This window comes from Nerophis lumbriciformis, linkage group LG33 (assembly GCF_033978685.3).
Source record: "Nerophis lumbriciformis linkage group LG33, RoL_Nlum_v2.1, whole genome shotgun sequence".
NCBI classification, from domain to species: Eukaryota; Metazoa; Chordata; class Actinopteri; order Syngnathiformes; family Syngnathidae; genus Nerophis; species Nerophis lumbriciformis.
The window spans coordinates 20,545,355-20,568,951 of NC_084580.2; the positions used below are offsets into that span (position 1 = coordinate 20,545,355).

Below are 23,597 nucleotides of genomic sequence, written 5' to 3' on the forward strand. Positions count from 1 at the left end.
TTTGCAAATAATAATTAACTTAGAATTTCATGGCTGCAACACGTGCCAAAGTAGTTGGGAAAGGGCATGTTCACCACTGTGTTACATGGCCTTTCCTTTTAACAACACTCAGTAAACGTTTGGGAACTGAGGAGACACATTTTTGAAGCTTCTCAGGTGGAATTCTTTCCCATTCTTGCTTGATGTACAGCTTAAGTTGTTCAACAGTCCGGGGGTCTCCGTTGTGCTATTTTAGGCTTCATAATGCGCCACACATTTTCAATGGGAGACAGGTCTGGACTGCAGGCAGGCCGGTCTAGTACCCGCACTCTTTTACTATGAAGCCACGTTGATGTAACACGTGGTTTGGCATTGTCTTGCTGAAATAAGCAGGGGCGTCCATGGTAACATTGCTTGGATGGCAACATATGTTGCTCCAAAACCTGTATGTACCTTTCAGCATTAATGGCGCCTTCACAGATGTGTAAGTTACCCATGTCTTGGGCACTAATACACCCCCATACCATCACACATGCTGGCTTTTCAACTTTGCGCCTATAACAATCCGGATGGTTCTTTTCCTCTTTGGTCCGGAGGACACGACGTCCACAGTTTCCAAAAACAATTTGAAATGTGGACTCGTCAGACCACAGAACACTTTTCCACTTTGTATCAGTCCATCTTAGATGAGCTCAGGCCCAGCGAAGCCGACGGCGTTTCTGGGTGTTGTTGATAAACGATTTTCGCCTTGCATAGGAGAGTTTTAACTTGCACTTACAGATGTAGCGACCAACTGTAGTTACTGACAGTGGGTTTCTGAAGTGTTCCTGAGCCCATGTGGTGATATCCTTTACACACTGATGTCGCTTGTTGATGCAGTACAGCCTGAGGGATCGAAGGTCACGGGCTTAGCTGCTTACGTGCAGTGATTTCTCCAGATTCTCTGAACCCTTTGATGATATTACGGAGCGTAGATGGTGAAATCCCTAAATTCCTTGCAATAGCTGGTTGAGAAAGGTTTTTCTTAAACTGTTCAACAATTTGCTCACGCATTTGTTGACAAAGTGGTGACCCTCGCCCCATCCTTGTTTGTGAATGACTGAGCATTTCATGGAATCTGCTTTTATACCCAATCATGGCACCCACCTGTTCCCAATTAGCCTGTTCACCTGTGGGATGTTCCAAATAAGTGTTTGATGAGCATTCCTCAACTTTATCAGTATTTATTGCCACCTTTCCCAACTTCTTTGTCACGTGTTGCCGGCATCAAATTCTAAAGTTAATGATTATTTGCAAAAAAATAAAAAAAATGTTTTTCAGTTTGAACATCAAATATGTTGTCTTTGTAGCATATTCACTGAATATGGGTTGAAAAGGATTTGCAAATCATTGTATTCCGTTTATATTTACATCTAACACAATTTCCCAACTCATATGGAACCGGGGTTTGTATTTTGCCACCCATCCAAATGATGAGAATCAGGTGTCCTAATCACTAAGCACTTAGACATGGAGACTGTTTGGGTCGCTCTCAGGAGCTCAGTGATGTCCAGCGTGGAACTGTCATAGGATGCCACCTGTGCAACAAATCCAGTCGTGAAATTTCCTCGCTCCTGAATATTCCAATGTCAACTGTCGGCTTTATTATAAGAAAATGGAGGAGTTTGGGAACAACAGCAACTCAGCCACGAAGTGGTAGGCCATGTAAACTGACAGTGAGGGGTCAGCGGATGCTGAGGCGCATAGTGCAAAGACTTTCTGCACAGTCAGTTGCTACAGGGCTCCAAACTTCATGTGACCTTCCAATTAGCCCACGTACAGTACGCAGAGAGCTTCATGGGTTTCCACGGCCGAGCAGCTGCATCTAAGCCATACATCACCAAGTCCAATCCGATGCAAAGCGTCGGATGTCGCCACCGGACTCTAGAGCAGTGGAGACGCCTTCTCTGGAGCGATGAATCCCGCTTTTCCATCTAGGAATCTGATGGACAAGTCTGGGTTTGGAGGTTGCCAGGAGAACGCTACATTCCAGACTGCGTTGTGCCGAGTGTGAAATTTGGTGGAGGAGGAATTATGCTGTGGGGTTGTTTTTCAGGAGTTGGGCTCGGCCCCTTAGTTCCAGTGAAAGGAACTTTGAATGCTCCAGGATACCAAAACATTTTGGACAATTCCATGCTCCAAACCTTGTGGGAACAGTTTGGAGCGGGCCCCCTTTCCTCTTCCAACATGACTGTGCACCAGTGCACAAAGCAAGGTCCATAAAGACATGGATGACAGAGTCTGGCGTGGATGAACTTGACTGGCCTGCACAGAGTCCTGACCTGAACCCGATAGAACACCTTTGGGATGAATTAGAACGGAGACTGAGAGCCAGGCCTTCTCGACCAACATCAGAGAAACTTTTTTATAAAGTTATAAAAAATGTTTTTTATAATTTTTAATTTTTTTTTTAATTTTTAGACATGAGATACATGTCTAAAAAAAAATTAAAAATAAAAAAAATAAAAAAAATAGTTTTCCCCCATGTCCATTTAGGGGCTCCGTAGATATTAAATCTCATTAACATATTTTTTGAACATACCTGTTTTGGGAGCATATGAGTCATTTAGATACATTAGCAGTACAATCAATGTTTTAAGTAAAAAATGTAAAGTGTAAAAAGAGTAAAAATAATCACCCTTTAAAGATGTGATTAATAGGGGGGGGGGGAATCAGTGTGTGACCTCACCAATGCGCTTTTGGAAGAATGGTCGAAAATTCCTATAAATACATCACTCTGCATCCTTGTGGACAGCCTTCCCAGAAGAGTTGAAGCTGTAATAGCTGCAGAAGGTGGACCGACATCATATTGAACCCTATGGGTTAGGAATGGGATGGCACTTCAAGTTCATATGTGAGTCAAGGCATACTTTTGTCAAAATTGTGTATTTGCATAACAAAATGTTACTTCAGCGCATTTTATCATCATTCACGGTATAGTTCCATTGGTTTCTATCCAGAAACACGGACATGAATGCACGTGGACCTGCATGCAACGTGCACTTTTACACTTGGCTGACTAAGTACTTGGCAGAGTATCTTGCTGGCATGAGGCCTGCAGGACTTCAAAAAGGCAAATGAGGTCATTTGCTCTAATTTGGGACGTATATGTTATGAAAGCATGGATGATAGCCAACAGAAAATAGTCTGATACATTTTTGAAGACATTCTTTTTTTTTTCTTTTTTTTTTTGCTGTGCTGTAAGTTACTGATGCTATAGTACAAACCCCGTTTCCATATGAGTTGGGAAATTGTGTTAGATGTAAATATAAACGGAATACAATGATTTGCAAATCCCTTTCAACCCATATTCAATTGAATGCACTACAAAGACAACATAAACTTCATTTTTTTTTTGCAAATAATAATTAACTTAGGATTTCATGGCTGCAACACGTGCCAAAGTAGTTGGGAAAGGGCATGTTCACCACTGTGTTACATGGCCTTTCCTTTTAACAATACTCAGTAAACGTTTGGGAACTGAGGAGACACATTTTTGAAGCTTCTCAGGTGGAATTCTTTCCCATTCTTGCTTGATGTACAGCTTAAGTTGTTCAACAGTCCGGGGGTCTCCGTTGTGCTATTTTAGGCTTCATAATGCGCCACACATTTTCAATGGGAGACAGGTCTGGACTACAGGCAGGCCAGTCTAGTACCCGCACTCTTTTACTATGAAGCCACGTTGATGTAACACGTGGCTTGGCATTGTCTTGCTGAAATAAGCAGGGGCGTCCATGGTAACGTTGCTTGGATGGCAACATATGTTGCTCCAAAACCTGTATGTACCTTTCAGCATTAATGGTGCCTTCACAGATGTGTAAGTTACCCATGTCTTGGGCACTAATACACCCCCATACCATCACACATGCTGGCTTTTCAACTTTGCGCCTATAACAATCCGGATGGTTCTTTTCCTCTTCGACGTCCACAGTTTCCAAAAACAATTTGAAATGTGGACTCGTCAGACCACAGAACACTTTTCCACTTTGTATCAGTCCATCTTAGATGAGCTCAGGCCCAGCGAAGCCGACGGCGTTTCTGGGTGTTGTTGATAAACGGTTTTCGCCTCGCATAGGAGAGTTTTAACCTGCACTTACGGATGTAGCGACCAACTGTAGTTACTGACAGTGGGTTTCTGAAGTGTTCCTGAGCCCATGTGGTGATATCCTTTACTCACAGATGTCGCTTGTTGATGCAGTACAGCCTGAGGGATCGAAGGTCACGGGCTTAGCTGCTTACGTGCAGTGATTTCTCCAGATTCTCTGAACCCTTTGATGATATCACGGAGCGTAGATGGTGAAATCCCTAAATTCCTTGCAATAGCTGGTTGAGAAAGGTTTTTCTTAAACTGTTCAACAATTTGCTCACGCATTTGTTGACAAAGTGGTGACCCTCGCCCCATCCTTGTTTGTGAATGACTGAGCATTTCATGGAATCTACTTTTATACCCAATCATGGCACCCACCTGTTCCCAATTTGCCCGTTCACCTGTGGGATGTTCCAAATAAGTGTTCGATGAGCATTCCTCAACTTTATCAGTACTTCTTTGTCACGTGTTGCTGGCATCAAATTCTAAAGTTAATCATTATTTGCAACAACAAAAAATGTTTATGAGTTTGAACATCGAATATGTTGTTTTTGTAGCATATTCAACTGAATATGGGTTGAAATTTATTTGCAAATCATTGTATTCCGTTTATATTTACATCTAACACAATTTCCCAACTCATATGGAAACGGGGTTTGTATTATAAATTAAATGAGTCTTAAGATATTCCAATGGCCAGATAACAAGAATGCACATTAATAATAACGTAAAGACACTAATAAAAAACTAAGATATAAATTAAAACTTGTATTTGTATATACAGTAAAATAATTAAATGCTTTACTGATGGCAATGTATGTCCACGGGCTGGATAGTAGGTATAAACTACATTACCCAAGAGTCATAGCGCTTCAACCTCCGTCAACGCTTCCGCATAGTTGCTTATTATTCGTATGTAAAGACTGATTTAGTTTATTTATATTATTACACATTACCTTTAAGTATATAAAATGCATCATATCACAATGTATTATATTAAATATTACGCTTTTAAAATGTTTTTAATTTTATTTCTAAACCAGCCAATAGGTGAGCTGCTTGTTACGATGTCGGTAAAATGGGCGGAAAGGCCTCGCATACGTACCGGAAATGATTATTCCTACGATTCTTTTTTTATCCACAACTGGTCTTGTATTTCGACTTCATGGCTCTTCGTCAACGCGGATACTTTATTTAAGGTAGGCTTTTTGTCTGAAAATAGCCATTTCTACGCAAATGTTCACAATAGCGTCGAGGTCGTTTGTCAACATCTCCTTAGAGGGGGGGCCCTTGCCTGTGCCTGATAACGAGCTAGGGGTCCTTAAGGTGGGGAGGGAATTTACAGCTCAAACACAGCTGTTTGACACACAATAATGTGCTTTTATTTCATAAATAATCGTTAATTTATTGTCTTATTCAGACTTGTATCAGCTGCAAGTTATCGTTTACTTGAAAAACACGACTAGAATAACGTGATGTGATTAACGCACATGACCATGGGACCTTGTGTTGTCCTTTTTACAGCGGCAGGGACAAGCGGTAGAAAATGGATGGATGGTGGTGCCGAATGTTGTGAATAAGGATGTATCAAAAGCTCACGATACGATATTATCACGGTATTAAGGCCACGGTACGATATTATTCTGGTATATGTCCAAAAATAAGACTTAATTAAAGCTGCAAGCAGCGATGGACGGCACCGACTTTGACGGCACATACAATCCAAACCGGAGCAGTAATTAAAACTCTTTGGTCAACTTTTAATCAGAAGGGTTCAATCTCTCTCCTGTGCTAGTTTGACGCCGACACGACAAACGCGCTCAGAGGAGATAATGTTTGAAAAAAGGTGACCGTTTTTTACAAAACATTTGTTTTGAAGGGGGAATTGCCAACTTCCTGTTGATTTTTGCTGGGGGTTGTCAGTGTATGAAATCTAGGTCTAAGTGAGACCTACATAGAGGTTTTCGTTTCATGTCTCTAAGACATTCCTACTGGAAGTTACAGGTAGTTTTGTCTGAGTGTTCTTCCTAGGCGCAGTTGTGTCTGTGTTTTCTTCCTAGGGGGCGCTAGAGCGCAATTTTGAGTTTATTTTTTATTTTTTATTAGATCTCAATTTTCGCCAGTCCTGATGTGTGTGTCTAGTTTGGTGAGTTTTGAAACATGTTAAGGGGGTCAAATTACAGCTCAAAGAGGCAAAGGTGACTGTTTTTACAAAACTTTTGTTTTGAAGGAGGATTTGCAAACTTCCTGTTGATTTTTGCTGAAGGAAGTCGATGTATGAAATCTAGGTCTAAGTGAGACCTACATAGAGGTTTTTGTTTCATGTCTCTAAGACATTCCTACTGGAAGTTACAGGTAGTTTTGTCTGAGTGTTCTTCCTAGGAGCAGTTGTGTCTGTGTTTTCTTCCTAGGGGGCGCTAGAGCGCAGTTTTGGTTTATTTTTTATTTTTTATTAGATCGCAATTTTCGCCAGTCCTGATGTGTGTGTCTAGTTTATTGAGTTTCGAAGCATGTTAAGGGGGTCAAATTACAGCTCAAAGAGGCAAAGGTGACTGTTTTTACAAAACTTTTGTTTTGAAGGGGGATTTGCAAACTTCCTGTTGATTTTTGCTGAAGGAAGTCCATGTATGAAATCTAGGTCTAAGTGAGACCTACATAGAGGTTTTTGTTTCATGTCTCTAAGACATTCCTACTGGAAGTTACAGGTAGTTTTTGTCTGAGTGTTCTTCCTAGGAGCAGTTGTGTCTGTGTTTTCTTCCTAGGGGGCGCTAGAGCGCAGTTTTGGTTTATTTTTTATTTTTTATTAGATCGCAATTTTCGCCAGTCCTGATGTGTGTCTAGTTTGGTGAGTTTCGAAGCATGTTAAGGGGGTCAAATTACAGCTCAAAGAGGCAAAGGTGACTGTTTTTACAAAACCTTTGTTTTGAAGGGGGATTTGCAAACTTACTGTTGATTTTTGCCGAAGGAAGTCGATGTATGAAATCTAGGTCTAAGTGAGACCTACATAGAGGTTTTTGTTTCATGTCTCTACGACATTCGTACTGGAAGTTACAGGCAGTTTTGTCTGTGTTTTCTTCCTAGGGAGCGCTAGAGCGCAATTTTGAGTTTTAGGGTTTGGTTTTTTGATTAGATGTCAATTTTCGCCAGTCCTGACGTGTGTGTCAAATTTGGTGAGTTTTGAAGCATGTTAAGGGGGTCAAATTACAGCTCAAAGAGGCGGCGGTATAATAATAAAACGGTAGAAATACAATAGCGTCCTCTGTCCCAAAGGGACATTGCGGTCCCTAAAAATGCCATAGTGTGTACAATGAATAGGGATGTATCAAAATCTCACGATACGATATTATCACGGTATTAAGGCCACGGTACGATATTATTCTGGTATATGTCCAAAAATCACACTTGATTAAAGCTGCAAGCAGCGATGGACGGGACCGACTTTGACGGCACATAAAATCCAAACCGGAGCAGTAATTAAAACTCTTTGGTCAACTTTTAATCAGAAGGGTTCAATCTCTCTCCTGTGCTAGTTTGATGCCGACACGACAAACGCGCTCAGAGGAGATAATGTTTGAAAAAAGGTGACCGGTTTTTACAAAACTTTTGTTTTGAAGGGGGAATTGCCAACTTCCTGTTGATTTTTGCTGGGGGTTGTCAATATATGAAATCTAGGTCTAAGTGAGACCTACATAGAGGTTTTCGTTTCATGTCTCTAAGACATTCCTACTGGAAGTTACAGGTAGTTTTGTCTGAGTGTTCTTCCTAGGCGCAGTTGTGTCTGTGTTTTCTTCCTAGGGGGCGCTAGAGCGCAATTTTGATTTTTTTTTTTTTTTTTTTTTTTTTTTTAATTAGATCGCAATTTTTGCCAGTCCTGATGTGTGTGTCTAGTTTGGTGTGTTTTGAAGCATGTTAAGGGGGTGAAATTACAGCTCAAAGAGGCAAAGGTGACTGTTTTTACAAAACTTTTGTTTTGAAGGGGGATTTGCAAACTTCCTGTTGATTTTTGCTGAAGGAAGTCGATGTATGAAATCTAGGTCTAAGTGAGACCTACATAGAGGTTTTTGTTTCATGTCTCTAAGACATTCCTACTGGAAGTTACAGGTAGTTTTGTCTGAGTGTTCTTCCTAAGAGCAGTTGTCTGTGTTTTCTTCCTAGGGGGCGCTAGAGCGCAATTTTAATTTTTTTTATTAGATCGCAATTTTTGCCAGTCCTGATGTGTGTGTCTAGTTTGGTGAGTTTCGAAGCATGTTAAGGGGGTGAAATTACAGCTCAAAGAGGCAAAGGTGACTGTTTTTACAAAACTTTTGTTTTGAAGGGGGATTTGCAAACTTCCTGTTGATTTTTGCTGAAGGAAGTCGATGTATGAAATCTAGGTCTAAGTGAGACCTACATAGAGGTTTTCGTTTTATGTCTCTAAGACATTCCTACTGGAAGTTACAGGTAGTTTTGTCTGAGTGTTCTTCCTAGGAGCAGTTGTGTCTGTGTTTTCTTCCTAGGGGGCGCTAGAGCGCAATTTTTATTTTTTTAAATTTTTTTTATTAGATCTCAATTTTTGCCAGTCCTGATGTGTGTGTCTAGTTTGGTGAGTTTTGAAGCATGTTAAGGGGGTCAAATTACAGCTCAAAGAGGCAAAGGTGACTGTTTTTACAAAACTTTTGTTTTGAAGGGGGATTTGCAAACTTCCTGTTGATTTTTGCTGAAGGAAGTTGATGTATGAAATCTAGGTCTAAGTGAGACCTACATAGAGGTTTTTGTTTCATGTCTCTAAGACATTCCTACTGGAAGTTACAGGCAGTTTTGTCTGTGTTTTCTTCCTAGGGAGCGCTAGAGCGCAATTTTGAGTTGTAGGGTTTGGTTTTTTGATTAGATGTCAATTTTTGCCAGTCCTGACGTGTGTGTCAAATTTGGTGAAGCATGTTAAGGGGGTCAAATTACAGCTCAAAGAGGCGGCGCTATAATAATAAAACGGTAGAAATACAATAGGGTCCTCTGTCCCAAAGGGACATTGCGGTCCCTAAAAATGCCATAGTGTGTACAATGAATAGGGATGTATCAAAATCTCACGATATGATATTATCACGGTATTAAGGCCACGGTACGATATTATTCTGGTATATGTCCAAAAATAAGACTTGATTAAAGCTGCGATGGACGGGACCGACTTAGACGGCACATAAAATCCAAACCAGAGCAGTAATTAAAACTCTTTGGTCAACTTTTAATCAGAAGGGTTCAATCTCTCTCCTGTGCTAATTTGAAGCCGACACGACAAACGCGCTCAGAGGAGATAATGTTTGAAAAAAGGTGACCGGTTTTTACAAAACTTTTGTTTTGAAGGGGGAATTGCCAACTTCCTGTTGATTTTTGCTGGGGGTTGTCAATATATGAAATGTAGGTCTAAGTGAGACCCACATAGAGGTTTTCGTTTCATGTCTCTAAGACATTCCTACTGGAAGTTACAGGTAGTTTTGTCTGAGTGTTCTTCCTAGGAGCAGTTGTGTCTGTGTTTTCTTCCTAGGGGGCGCTAGAGCACAATTTTGAGTTTAAAAAAAAATTTTTTTATTAGATTGCAATTTTCGCCAGTTTTGATGTGTGTGTCTAGTTTGGTGAGTTTCGAAGCATGTTAAGGGGGTCAAATTACAGCTCAAAGAGGCAAAGGTGACTGATTTTACAAAACTTTTGTTTTGAAGGGGGATTTGCAAACTTCCTGTTGATTTTTGCTGAAGGAAGTCGATGTAAGAAATCTAGGTCTAAGTGAGACCTACATAGAGGTTTTTGTTTCATCTCTCTAAGACATTCCTACTGGAAGTTACAGGCAGTTTTGTCTGAGTGTTCTTCCTAGGAGCAGTTGTGTCTGTGTTTTCTTCCTAGGGGGCGCTAGAGCGCAATTTTTATTTTTTAATTTTTTTTATTAGATCGCAATTTTTGCCAGTCCTGATATGTGTGTCTAGTTTGGTGAGTTTCGAAGCATGTTAAGGGGGTCGAATTACAGCTCAAAGAGGCAAAGGTGACTGTTTTTACAAAACTTTTGTTTTGAAGGGGGATTTGCAAACTTCCTGTTGATTTTTGCTGAAGGAAGTCGATGTATGAAATCTAGGTCTAAGTGAGACCCACATAGAGGTTTTTGTTTCATGTCTCTAAGACATTCCTACTGGAAGTTACAGGTAGTTTTGTCTGAGTGTTCTTCCTAGGCGCAGTTGTGTCTGTGTTTTCTTCCTAGGGGGGCGCTAGAGCGCAATTTTTATTTTTTTTATTTTTTTTATTAGAACTCAATTTTCGCCAGTCCTGATGTGTGTGTCTAGTTTGGTGAGTTTTGAAGCATGTTAAGGGGGTCAAATTACAGCTCAAAGAGGCAAAGGTGACTGTTTTTACAAAACTTTTGTTTTGAAGGGGGATTTGCAAACTTCCTGTTGATTTTTGCTGAAGGAAGTCGATGTATGAAATCTAGGACTAAGTGAGACCTACATAGAGGTTTTTGTTTCATGTCTCTAAGACATTCCTACTGGAAGTTACAGGTAGTTTTGTCTGAGTGTTCTTCCTAGGAGCAGTTGTGTCTGTGTTTTCTTCCTAGGGGGCGCTAGAGCGCAGTTTTGAGTTTTGGGGTTTGGTTTTTTAATTAGATCGCAATTTTCGCCAGTCCTGATGTGTGTGTCTAGTTTGGTGAGTTTCGAAGCATGTTAAGGGGGTCAAATTACAGCTCAAAGAGGCAAAGGTGACTGTTTTTACAAAACTTTTGTTTTGAAGGGGGATTTGCAAACTTACTGTTGATTTTTGCCGAAGGAAGTCGATGTATGAAATCTAGGTCTAAGTGAGACCTACATAGAGGTTTCGTACTGGAAGTTACAGGCAGTTTTGTCTGTGTTTTCTTCCTAGGGAGCGCTAGAGCGCAATTTTGACTTGTAGGGTTTGGTTTTTTGATTAGATGGCAATTTTTGCCAGTCCTGACGTGTGTGTCAAATTTGGTGAAGCATGTTAAGGGGGTCAAATTACAGCTCAAAGAGGCGGCGGTATAATAATAAAACGGTAGAAATACAATAGGGTCCTCTGTCCCAAAGGGACATTGCGGTCCCTAAAAATGCCATAGTGTGTACAGTGATTGATTGACTGATTGAAACTTTTATTAGTAGATTGCACAGTACAGTACATATTCTGTACAATTGACCACTAAATGGTAACACCCGAATATGCAAATAATTTCCAACCCATATTCAGTTGAATATGCTACAAAGACAAGATATTTGATGTTCAAACTTTTTTGCAAATAATCATTAACTTTAGAATTTGATGCCAGCAACACGTGACAAAAGAAGTTGGGAAAGGTGGCAATAAATACTGATAAAGTTGAGGAATGCTCATCAAACACTTTTTTGGAACATCCCACAGGTGTGCAGGCTAATTGGGAACAGGTGGGTGCCATGATTGGGTATAAAAACAGCTTCCCAAAAAATGCTCGGTCTTTCACAAGAAAGGACGGGGCGAGGTACACCCCTTTGTCCACAACTGCGTGAGCAAATAGTCAAACAGTTTAAGAACAACGTTTCTCAAAGTGCAATTGCAAGAAATTTAGGGATTTCAACATCTACGGTCCATAATATCATCAAAAGGTTCAGAGAATCTGGAGAAATCACTCCACGAAAGCGGCATGGCCGGAAACCAACATTGAATGACCGTGACCTTCGATCCCTCAGACGGCACTGTATCAAAAACCGACATCAATCTCTAAAGGATATCACCACATGGGCTCAGGAACACTTCAGAAAACCACTGTCACTAAATACAGTTTGTCGCTACATCTGTAAGTGAAAGTTAAATCTCTACTATGCAAAGCTATTTATCAACAACACCCAGAAACGCCGCCGGCTTCTCTGGGCCCGAGATCATCTAAGATGGACTCATGCAAAGTGGAAAAGTGTTCTGTGGTCTGACGAGTCCACATTTCAAATTGTTTTTGGAAATATTCCACATCGTGTCATCCGGACAAAAGGGGAAGCGAACCATCCAGACTGTTATCGTTCAAAAGCCAGCATCTGTGATGGTATGGGGGTGCATTAATGCCCAAGGCATGGGTAACTTACACATCTGTGAAGGCACCATTAATGCTGAAAGGTACATACAGGTTTTTGAACAACGTATGCTGCCATCTAATCGCCGTCTTTTTCATGGACGCCCCCGCTTATTTCAGCAAGACAATGCCAAGCCTCATTCAGCACGTGTTACAACAGCGTGGCTTCGTAAAAAAAAGAGTGCGGGTACTTCCCCGGCCCGCCTGCAGTCCAGACCTGTCTCCCATCGAAAATGTGTGGCGCATTATGAAGCGTAAAATACGACAGCGGAGACCCCCGGACTGTTGAACGACTGAAGCTCTACATAAAACAAGAATGGGAAAGAATTCCACTTTCAAAGCTTCAACAATTAGTTTCCTCAGTTCCCAATCGTTTATTGAGTGTTGTTAAAAGAAAAGGTGATGTAACACTTGCCCTTTCCCAACTACTTTGGCACGTGTTGCAGCCATGAAATTCTAAGTTAATTATTATTTGCAACAACAAAAAAATAAAGTTTATGAGTTTGAACATCAAATATCTTGTCTTTGTAGTGCATTCAATTGAATGTGGGTTGAAAATGATTTGCAAATAATTGTATTCCGTTTATATTTAAAACTAACACAATTTCCCAACTCATATGGAAACGGGGTTTGATATACGCGATATATCGCGGGTTTGTCTCTGTGCAATATAGAAAATGACTATATCGTGATATTCGAGTATACGTTCTCACACAGTTGCTTTTAGCTGCGGGCATTACACTGCATTTGTTTCTCCCTCTTTCTTGTTTCTCCTTCTCACAGAGACTTAAAACAAGCGCACCTTCTACATGGGTAACATTAGTTGTGGTGCTAACGGAGCGGTGCGAGTAGTAATACGAGAGAAAGGAGGTGCGAATCTAGTAACAAATGGAGGAAGAATTAATTCCCAAGAAAAACAGCACGGGGTGCATCATCTGGCGGTGGTTTGGCTTCAAGCGGGAATATGTCGAACAATTATGCGGCAATTATGCGGCAAAAGCGTTGCTACAAAAGTAGCAGCACTGCTAATCATTAGCAGCTAATGTAGCATCATTTGAAAAGTCACCCGCTAGAGAATGAAGAGTGCTTCAAACTCCGCATGTTAACTATTGTAGTGGCGTTCTGTACAAAAAGTGCACTCTAATTTAGTGTTGTTTTGATATGTCATCTTAGTGACATCATGCACAAAAGTGCACTAATAGCTTGTTTTAAAATGTCTCTGACAATCTTGCACTTTCTGTTTTGAAATGACATGAATGTTTGTGCCACTGCTTAATAACTGTTTAATAAATACACTTTTGGTAAATTGACTTAGTTGTGATTTCCCTCTCTGCATGGAAGTTTAAAAGTAGGATATATTAATGCAGTATGAACAAGAATGTTTTAATGTAGACACATAGAATCATCATACTGCTGTGATTATATGCATCAAGTGTTCATTCAAGGCTAAGGCAAAATATCACGATATATATAGTGTATCGTGACATGGCCCACAAATATCGAGATATTAATAAAAGGCCATATCGCCCAGCCCTACCTCATATCCAATTTTTCCCTTTCAACTAACTTTTCCATGATGTGATCCATCTTGCGATTCAGTTCAGACTGTGATGCCATAGCCCGGGCCAATCTTTCTATTGCGACGAACAGCCTTTGGGCTCCTTGAGTGGCTGCCATCGTCTTACGAATTTGACGATACACCAAAGCAATGCCCAGCCCAATCAGCAGGTGCCCCGCGATCACGGTTCCAAATAGCTAGATGTCTTCCACGTCCTCGATGGAAAGGACTGAGAGTAGGGCTGGGCGATATATCGATATACGCGATATATCGCGGGTTTGTCTCTGTGCGATATAGAAAATGACTATATCGTGATATTCGAGTATACGTTCTCACGCAGTTGCTTTTAGCTGCTGGCATTACACTACAGGCTCTCCTCGCTCTTTCCTGTGTCTCCTTTTCACAGACAGACAAGCGCACCTTCTTACATACGTCACATACTGTCACGACATATGTCACATACGTATACCCCCTCGCGCAGCAAAGAGGTAGCAGCACCGGTACCGTTAGCTGTGATGCTAGCGCAGCTGTGCGAGTGGTAATACGAGAGAGAAAAGGTGCGATTCTGGTAACAAATGAAAGAATAATTAATTCCCCCAAAAAACAGCACGGGGTCCATCGTCTGGCGGTGGTTTGGCTTCAAGTGGGAATATGTCGAACAGACAACCGTAATTTGTCAAATGTGGGGCAAAAGCGTTGCTATAAAAAGTAGCATTACTGCTAATATGTAGCATCATTTGAAAAGTCACCTGCTAGAGAATGAAGAGTGCTTACTCCACATGTCAACATCTCCGTTCGGTGCCACACGCCCACACCATCAAAATGCCGAGGCAAACATTTCCAGATCAACACCGTATGAAAAAAAGTGATTTTTTTTTAGCTGTGATTTCCTTCTCTGCATGAAAGTTTAAAATGAGCATGTATTAATGCAGTATGAACAAGAATGTTTTAATGTAGACACATAGAATCGCCGGATAGTCGAACCTCGGATTCAGGAGGAACAGTGTGGTTTTCGTCCTGGTCGTGGAACTGTGGACCAGCTCTATACTCTCGGCAGGGTCCTTGAGGGTGCATGGGAGTTTGCCCAACCAGTCTACATGTGCTTTGTGGACTTGGAGAAGGCATTCGACCGTGTACCCCGGGAAGTCCTGTGGGGAGTGCTCAGAGAGTATGGGGTATCGGACTGTCTTATTGTGGCAGTTCGCTCCCTGTATAATCAGTGTCAGAGCTTGGTCCGCATTGCCGGCAGTAAGTCGGACACGTTTCCAGTGAGGGTTGGACTCCGCCAAGGCTGCCCTTTGTCACCAATTCTGTTCATAACCTTTATGGACAGAATTTCTAGGCGCAGTCAGGGCGTTGAGGGGATCTAGTTTGGTGGCTGCAGGATTAGGTCACTGCTATTTGCAGATGATGTGGTCCTGATGGCTTCCTCCGGCCAAGATCTTCAGCTCTCACTGGATCGGTTCGCAGCCGAGTGTGAAGCGACTGGGATGGGAATCAGCACCTCCAAGTCAGAGTCCATGGTTCTCTCCCGGAAAAGGGTGGAGTGCCATCTCCGGGTTGGGGAGGAGATCTTGCCCCAAGTGGAGGAGTTCAAGTACCTCGGAGTCTTGTTCACGAGTGGGGGAAGAGTGGATCGTGAGATCGACAGGCGGATCGGTGCGGCGTCTTCAGTAATGCGGACGCTGTATCGATCCGTTGTGGTGAAGAAGGAGCTGAGCCGGAAGGCAAAGCTCTCGATTTACCGGTCGATCTACGTTCCCATCCTCACCTATGGTCATGAGCTTTGGGTCATGACCGAAAGGACAAGATCACGGGTACAAGCGGCCGAAATGAGTTTCCTCCGCCGAGTGGCGGGGCTCTCCCTTAGAGATAGGGTGAGAAGCTCTGTCATTCGGGGGGAGCTCAAAGTAAAGCCACTGCTCCTCCACATCGAGAGGAGCCAGATGAGGTGGTTCGGGCATCTGGTCAGGATGCCACCCGAACGCCTCCCTAGGAAGGTGTTTCGGGCACGTCCGACCGGTAGGAGGCCACGGGGAAGACCCAGGACACGCTGGGAAGACTATCTCTCCCGGCTGGCCTGGGAACGCCTCGGGATCCCCCGGGAGGAGCTGGACGAAGTGGCTGGGGAGAGGGAAGTCTGGGCTTCCCTGCTTAGGCTGCTGCCCCCGCGACCCGACCTCGGATAAGCGGAAGAAGATGGATGGATGGATGGACATAGAATCACATAGAATCAAGTGTTCATTCAAGGCTAAGGCAAAATATCGAGATATATATCGTGTATCGCGATATGGCCTTAAAATATTGCAATATTAAAAAAAGGCCATATCGCCCAGCCCTAACTGAGAGGCACATGATTCTCCATTTATCCCAGGAATCTCTCACGTACCCCGCAGCAATGGTTCCATCGGGGCAGCCAGGCTCCCCAGAACCTCTTTTCCTCGTCGAAAAGATTTTGTCAATTGAGTCGAAAGTCCAGCTGATCATTTCCATGTCTGATGTTTTAGATTTGGAGGACAGCGCAAAGAAAAGTGTAGACAGGACAAAACAAAAAGAGCAAGCAGGGAGAAGAAGAGAGGCGGAAAAAATGTGACCGCCCTCACCAGAGGCAAGACAGGATTCTGGGAGATGTAGTGTATTTTCAGACCAAAGCTAAAGCGCCAGAAAAAAACTACACACCAAGTTTTCGTTGGATACCGTCACACGTAACATGGTTAACGGCATTATTGTGTTAACTTTGAAACCACTATACCGTGGTATCTGCAATACAGTTACACCCCGAGTTGTCACGTGCTTGTGCTGTTTATGAGTAGTGGTGTTTACATACAGTACAGGCCAAAGGTTTGGACACACCTTCTCATTCAATGCGTCTTCTTTATTTTCATGACTATTTACATTGTAGATTGTCACTGAAGGCATCAACACTATGAATGAACACATGTGGAGGGGAGGGAACAGGTGGTAGAGGTGAACGGCACCGTGTGTCCCCCCTCTCAGTGAGTTGTGGAGTCCCCCAAGGCAGTATATTGGGGCCTTTACTGTTCCTAATATACATAAACGACTTGTCATCGGCATGCGACTGTGAATTGTTCTTGTTTGCGGATGACTCGGCCCTGCTGGTATCAGACAAGGACAAGTCACAGGTGGAGAAAATCCTCAGTGCTGAACTCTGTAGAACTTGCACCTGGCTCGCTGACAACAAGCTATCCATACACTCGGGTAAAACGGAATCCATCCTATTTGGGTCCCACATCAACCTTAAGAAAGTCAATGACTTCACTATAAAAGTGGGTGACATTGTAATCACCAGGAAGGATGAGGTCACTTACCTAGGTTCCATTCTAGAGGCTAATATTTTCTGTGATGAAATGGCAACAAAGGTAATCAAAAAGGTCAACCAACGAACAAGATTTCTCTATAGAATCTCCTCTCTGGTCAACAAAAGCACCATGAGGGTTCTGGCGGGAACTCTCGTTCAACCCTTTTTCGATTACGCAGGCACCACCTGGTACCCTAGCACCTCCAAAACCCTCAAATCTAGACTCCAAACATCCCAGAACAAGCTAGTCAGATTACTTCTAGACCTCCACCCCAGATCCCACCTCACTCCTACCCACTTCTCCAAAGTGGGCTGGCTCAGGGTGGAGGACAGAGTAAAACAACTTGCACTGAGCCTAGTCTATAAAATCCGCTAACCCTCCCTGATACCGAAGTACATGTCAAACTACTTCCTTAACGTAAATGACCGCCATAACCACAACACCAGGGGGAGCTCTACTAACCACGTTAAACCTAGATTCCGATCTAACAAAGGTCTTAAAGGGGAACATTATCACCAGACCTATGTAAGCGTCAATATATACCTTGATGTTGCAGAAAAATGACCATATATTTTTTTAACCGATTTCCGAACTCTAAATGGGTGAATTTTGGCGAATTAAACGCCTTTCTATTATTCGCTCTCGGAGCGATGACGTCACGTTGTGACATCACATCGGGAAGCAATCCGCCATTTTCTCAAACACATTACAAACACCGAGTCAAATCAGCTCTGTTATTTTCCGTTTTTTCGACTGTTTTCCGTACCTTGGAGACATCATGCCTCGTCGGTGTGTTGTCGGAGGGTGTAACAACACGAACAGGGACGGATTCAAGTTGCACCAGTGGCCCAAAGATGCGAAAGTGGCAAGAAATTGGACGTTTGTTCCGCACACTTTACCGACGAAAGCTATGCTACGACAGAGATGGCAAGAATGTGTGGATATCCTGCGACACTCAAAGCAGATGCATTTCCAACGATAAAGTCAAAGAAATCTGCCGCCAGACCCCCATTGAATCTGCCGGAGTGTGTGAGCTATTCAGGGACAAAGGACCTCGGTAGCACGGCAAGCAATGGCGGCAGTTTGTTCCCGAAGACGAGCGAGCTAAACCCCCTGGATGTCTTGGCTCACACCGCTTCTACCGTCCCTTATGCCACCGAAGATGATCAAGAGAAGAATATCGACCCTAGCTTCCCTGGCCTGCTGACATCAACTCCAAAACTGGACAGATCAGCTTTCAAGAAAAGAGAGCGGATGAGGGTATGTCTACAGAATATATTAATTGATGAAAATTGGGCTGTCTGCACTCTCAAAGTGCATGTTGTTGCCAAATGTATTTAATATGCTGTAAACCTAGTTCATAGTTGTTAGTTTCCTTTAATGCCAAACAAACACATACCAATCGTTGGTTAGAAGGCGATCGCCGAATTCGTCCTCGCTTTCTCCCGTGTCGCTGGCTGTCGTGTCGTTTTCGTCGGTTTCGCTTGCATACAGTTCAAACCGATATGGCTCAGTTTCTTCTTCAATTTCGTTTTCGCTACCTGCCTCCACACTACAACCATCCGTTTCAATACATGCGTAATCTGTTGAATCGCTTAAGCCGCTGAAATCCGAGTCTGAATCCGAGCTAATGTCGCTATAGCTTGCTGTTCTATGCGCCATGTTTGTTTGTATCGGCATCACTGTGTGACGTCACAGGAAAATGGACGGGTGTATATAACGATGGTTAAAATCAGGCACTTTGAAGCTTTTTTTAGGGATATTGCGTGATGGGTAAAATTTTGAAAAAAACTTTGAAAAATAAAATAAGCCACTGGGAACTGATTTTTAATGGTTTTAACCCTTCTGAAATTGTGATAATGTTCCCCTTTAACTCATTCTCTTTCTATGCCACATCAATGTGGAATGCGCTCCCAACAGGTATAAAAGAAAGGGCATCTCTATCCTCCTTCAAAACCGCACTAAAAGAACACCTCCAGGCAACTTCAACCCTAAACTAACACCCTCCCCGGATTGTTGTTAATAATCAAATGTAAACAATCAAATGCAAATATTTTCCTTATGCCTTCTGATCTCTCTCTCTCTCTCTCTATGTCCACTACTTGCTGTAGATATCCTACCAAGTCAGACCTACACTGTTTCAATATCAATTTCTCTGTTCTCAATTGTAGATGACTGATAACCAAACCTAACCCCCCGCCCCAGGCCCGGCCCTAACCAATCTGGCGCCCTAGGCAAGATTTTAGGTGCCCCCCCCCCCCCACACACACACATCGGCAGTGAAGTGTATATACTCACAAGAAACCGAATAGCTTTGTCTTTGACCTTTTTTTTTTTTTTACTTACAACTATACCTAATATATAAAGGGGTGGACAAGTGACTATTACCTGCAGGGCAAACATTAGCTAACCAGAAGGCAATAACAATGTAAACAAAAAACACCTGCTTAAAAGATCTAATACAAATGTCCCTGAGGAATGTAAGGTGAGTACTGTAATTACCTAACGTTACATTATTATTTTCCATAACAATTTAGCCCCCTCCACAATATTAACCCGACGTTAAAACAGAACTCGCTATTTATTGATTAGCAATTGCCGAATCATGTAACATTAGCTTAATGCTAAAAAGCCAGGTTACTATCACATTCTGTAACAGACAAATAATTTCATGTAGGCTAACGTTACCTACCTGCTAACTCTGTCTTTTCTCGTTTCTACTCCTCTTCTTTTCTCTTTTTTCTTCCCTGGGCACCTGACAGTTTTGGCCGTTTTGACATCTTGTGTTGATTTTTTGATGTGGTGACGTCCAAAAAGAGTCATGATACGGGACGGGAGGGGGCGCACCGTGCGGGGGAGAGGGGGGGGGGGGGGCGGCGTAATGTTGTAACAAATAATATTTCTATTAAATAGGCTTTACTTTGCATTTTAATTAACGTGGGATTATTTTTTGTATTTAGAAATAATACCAACTTTTTTTTTCTTTTTTTTTTTTCTCCAACATTTGTGGCACTGGCGTGGCGCCCCCTGATGGACGGCGCCCTTAGCATTTGCCTATACGGCCTATGCCACGAGCCGGCCCTGCCCCGCCCCCTCCACACCTCGAATTGTAAATAATGTAAATAATTCAATGTATACACCCTGATGATTATCTTGTGTGATGACTGTATTATGATGATAGTATATATGATAATATATATCTGTATCATGAATCAATTTAAGTGGACCCCGACTTAAACAAGTTGAAAAACTTATTGGGGTGTTACCATTTAGTGGTCAATTGTACGGAATATGTACTTCACTGTGCAACCTACTAATAAAAGTCTCAATCAATCAATCAAAGAGTTATGTACTTAACAAAAAAAGGTAAAATAACTGAAACATGTTTTATATCCTAGTTTCTTCAAAATAGCCACCCTTTGCTCTGATTACTGCTTTGCCCACTCTTGGCATTCTCTCGATGAGCTTCAAGAGGAAGTCACCTGAAATGTTTTTCACTTCACAGGTACGCCTTATCAGGGTTGATTAGTGGAATGTCTTGCTTTATCAATGGGGTGTGTTGTGTTGTGAATGAGAAGGCGTGTCCAAACGTTTGGCCTGTACTGTATGTTCGAGGCTTTCATGCTATTCTTCTTTGTTTTTAAGGGATCATACATCCTGAAACTCCAATGAAGAAAAAAATGTGTAATTCGCTGCCTGCCAAATGCAGCAGGCAAAGCCGCGCCGTTCAAGAATCTGCAACAGCGAGGGGAACTGTACAGGTGTGCGGTGCCCCGACCGGCTCGCAAACTTTCCAACAACCGGCTCCACAAAACAGGCACCTCACCATGGCGCAGCACAGCCACAACCTACTGAAGTTCTTGAATGAGGATCGGACGCGGCAGAGGTTCTGTGACGTGACTGTGTCCGTGGGTGGGAAACTATACGGTGCGCACAAAGTGGTATTGTCACACGGGAGCAGTTACTTCCACGCTGAGCTATCCAAGAACCCTGCCATGACCTATGTGACTCTGGACCACGTGGAAGACTCGGTTTTCCAGCACCTGCTGGGCTTGTTGTACACTTCGGAGTGCGTCATCGCGGAGGCAGATATCCAGGCTTTAACGGAAGCGGCCCGGTTCTTGGACATGATGGATGTATTGAAGTTGCTGTATGAAGAAGAAGATAACATCCCTGTAAATTTAATCCGAGCTCACGCTGAATCAAGACTAGTGACTCCCACTCATTCTACAGAAAGTGATGTTGACACTCAAAACGCATCTATTCAACAGTTTTGTACAGAAAACAACCCGCAGAACCCGAGTCAGACTGATAGTCCGGTTCAAAGTAAAACAGAAAAGATGTCTGCTGATAAGGTGGCTGCCATGCGGAGATCTACTCGGAGGAGGAAAGCTCCTACTAAGTACGAGAAGGATGACATGGCGGACACCCTTGAGGAAGAGGAGCTAACAAGGGCGCAGGTTGAAGAAAGATTGGATGAAGAAGCCGCAGCAGGAACCAAAATGCCGGTGAACGAAACAAAATCGTCTCAGGTAGAAGACTTAGTCGGTGAGCAGGAGGACGGGGAGGACGAAGGGGGTCTAAGTGAGGAGGTAGCCGTGCAGAAGAAAGCCACTGAGCCCTGTGGGGAAAGCGAGAGGACAGCGCAGCCGACCACCAGTGAGGTCGGAGTGAAAACGCCAGCAGCACGAAGTTCCAGCCAAAGTCCAGTGTACCCTGAAGGTCTGGCTCCTGTCATCATCCACACCGCCAGCAAGAAGACTCTCATGTGCCCCAAATGTGACAAGAGCTTCGACCGAGCAGGTGGGGACTATGAAAATACTTATTTCACAGCACATAGTTGAAATATCATTGAATGTGTTAGGTTAACTCAGGGGTCGGCAACCCAAAATGTTGAAAGAGCCATATTGGCATACTTGCCAACCTTGACACCTCCGAATTTGGGAGATGCAGGGGCGGGGGGAGCTCTGAGTATTTGTTCTGTTGTGTTTATGTTGTGTTACGGTGCGGCTGTTCTCCCGAAATGTGTTTGTCATTCTTGTTTGGTGTGGGTTCACAGTGTGGCGCATATTTGTAACAGTGTTTAGGTTGTTTATACGGCCACCCCTCAGTGTGACCTATATGGCTGTAAAAGCCGCATATATTGTGTGACTGGGCCGGCACGCTGTTTGTATGGAGGAAAAGCGGACGTGACGACAGGTTGTGGAGGACGCTAAAGGCAGTGCCTTTAAGCATACTTGCCAACCCTCCCGGATTTTCCGGGAAACTCACGAAATTCAGCACCTCTCCCGAAAACCTCCCGGGACAAATTTTCTCCCGAAATTCAGGCGGACTCAGGTCCTCCACAATATAAAAAAGCGTACCTGCCCAATCACGTTATAACTATAGAATGATGGAGGGCGAGTTCTTGGTTTCTTATGTGGGTTTATTGTTAGGCAGCTTCATTAACGTCCTCCCAGCGTGGCAACAACACACAACAACAGTTGTCACTTTTTTGTATACCGTAAAGCAGTTCGTCTGCCGTAAACAGCAATGTTGTGACACTCTTAAACAGGACAATACTGCCATCTAGTGCATTTGATGAAAGCACTTTTGTGCGTGCCACACATCAATGTATCCCTGTTCAGCATGGTTCGAAAAATAGTGACAGAGAATAGAACAAGGATGGACAATTCAACCCTTAACTCACCAATGAGTAGATGAGTGTTATGTGTGTGTATATGTGTAAATAAATGAACACTGAAATTCAAGTATTTATTTTATATATATATATATATATATATATATATATATATATATATATATATAATAAAATAAATATATATATATATATATATATATATAGCTAGATATCACTGACCGTCAAGTATTTCTTATATATATATATATATATATATATATAATACTCCTCCCCTTTTAGCCACGCCCCCGCCCACCCCCTCTCCCCACCTCCCGAAATCGGAGGTCTCAAGGTTGGCAAGTATGCCTTTAAGGCACGCCCCCAAAATTATTGTCCGGGTGGAAATCGGGAGAATGGTTGCCCCGGGAGATTTTCGGGAGGGGCACTGAAATTCGGGAGTCTCCCGGGAAAATTGGGAGGGTTGGCAAGTATGCATATTGGACCAAAACTAAAAAAATACAAATCTGTATATAAGTGTTATAATGAAGGCAACACATGATGTAAGTATCTATATTAGCTATATTAGCCTACTATCAAAATGACTATGTGTCGCAGGCTGCTCTTTGTTGACAGAAATGTTGAAATGTAATATTTATTCTACACATTTTTACAACATTTGGAAAACATTACTAAAACGGAGGCTTTTCAGAGGGTGAGATAACTCCTGGAAATGACTGGCTTAGAATGGCCAAATATATAGATGTGTGCGTTCAAGTTGAAGGAAACAGAAACTACGAGTAAAATGACCTCAAATATACTTAAAATAGGAGGCATAAATGATGCGTTACGTACATGAATTGATTTACGTGGACTTAAACAAGTTAGAAAACTTATTCGGGTGTTACCATTTAGTGGTCAATTGTACGGAATAT

The 23,597-nt window shown here is 42.6% G+C and overlaps 1 protein-coding gene across 1 annotated transcript in view; it reads left to right on the plus strand.

Annotated features, from left to right (window-relative positions):
- The first annotated feature begins 5,213 nt into the window (after window positions 1-5,213).
- zbtb41 (zinc finger and BTB domain containing 41) overlaps window positions 5,214-23,597 on the plus strand; it is a 49,346-nt gene continuing 30,962 nt past the window's right edge. The window contains exons 1-2 of the mRNA XM_061928669.2: window positions 5,214-5,304; window positions 20,691-21,848. Coding sequence (XP_061784653.1) covers window positions 20,714-21,848 — 1,135 coding nt within the window. The 5' untranslated portion in view covers window positions 5,214-5,304; window positions 20,691-20,713. The remainder of the gene's footprint in view (window positions 5,305-20,690; window positions 21,849-23,597) is intronic.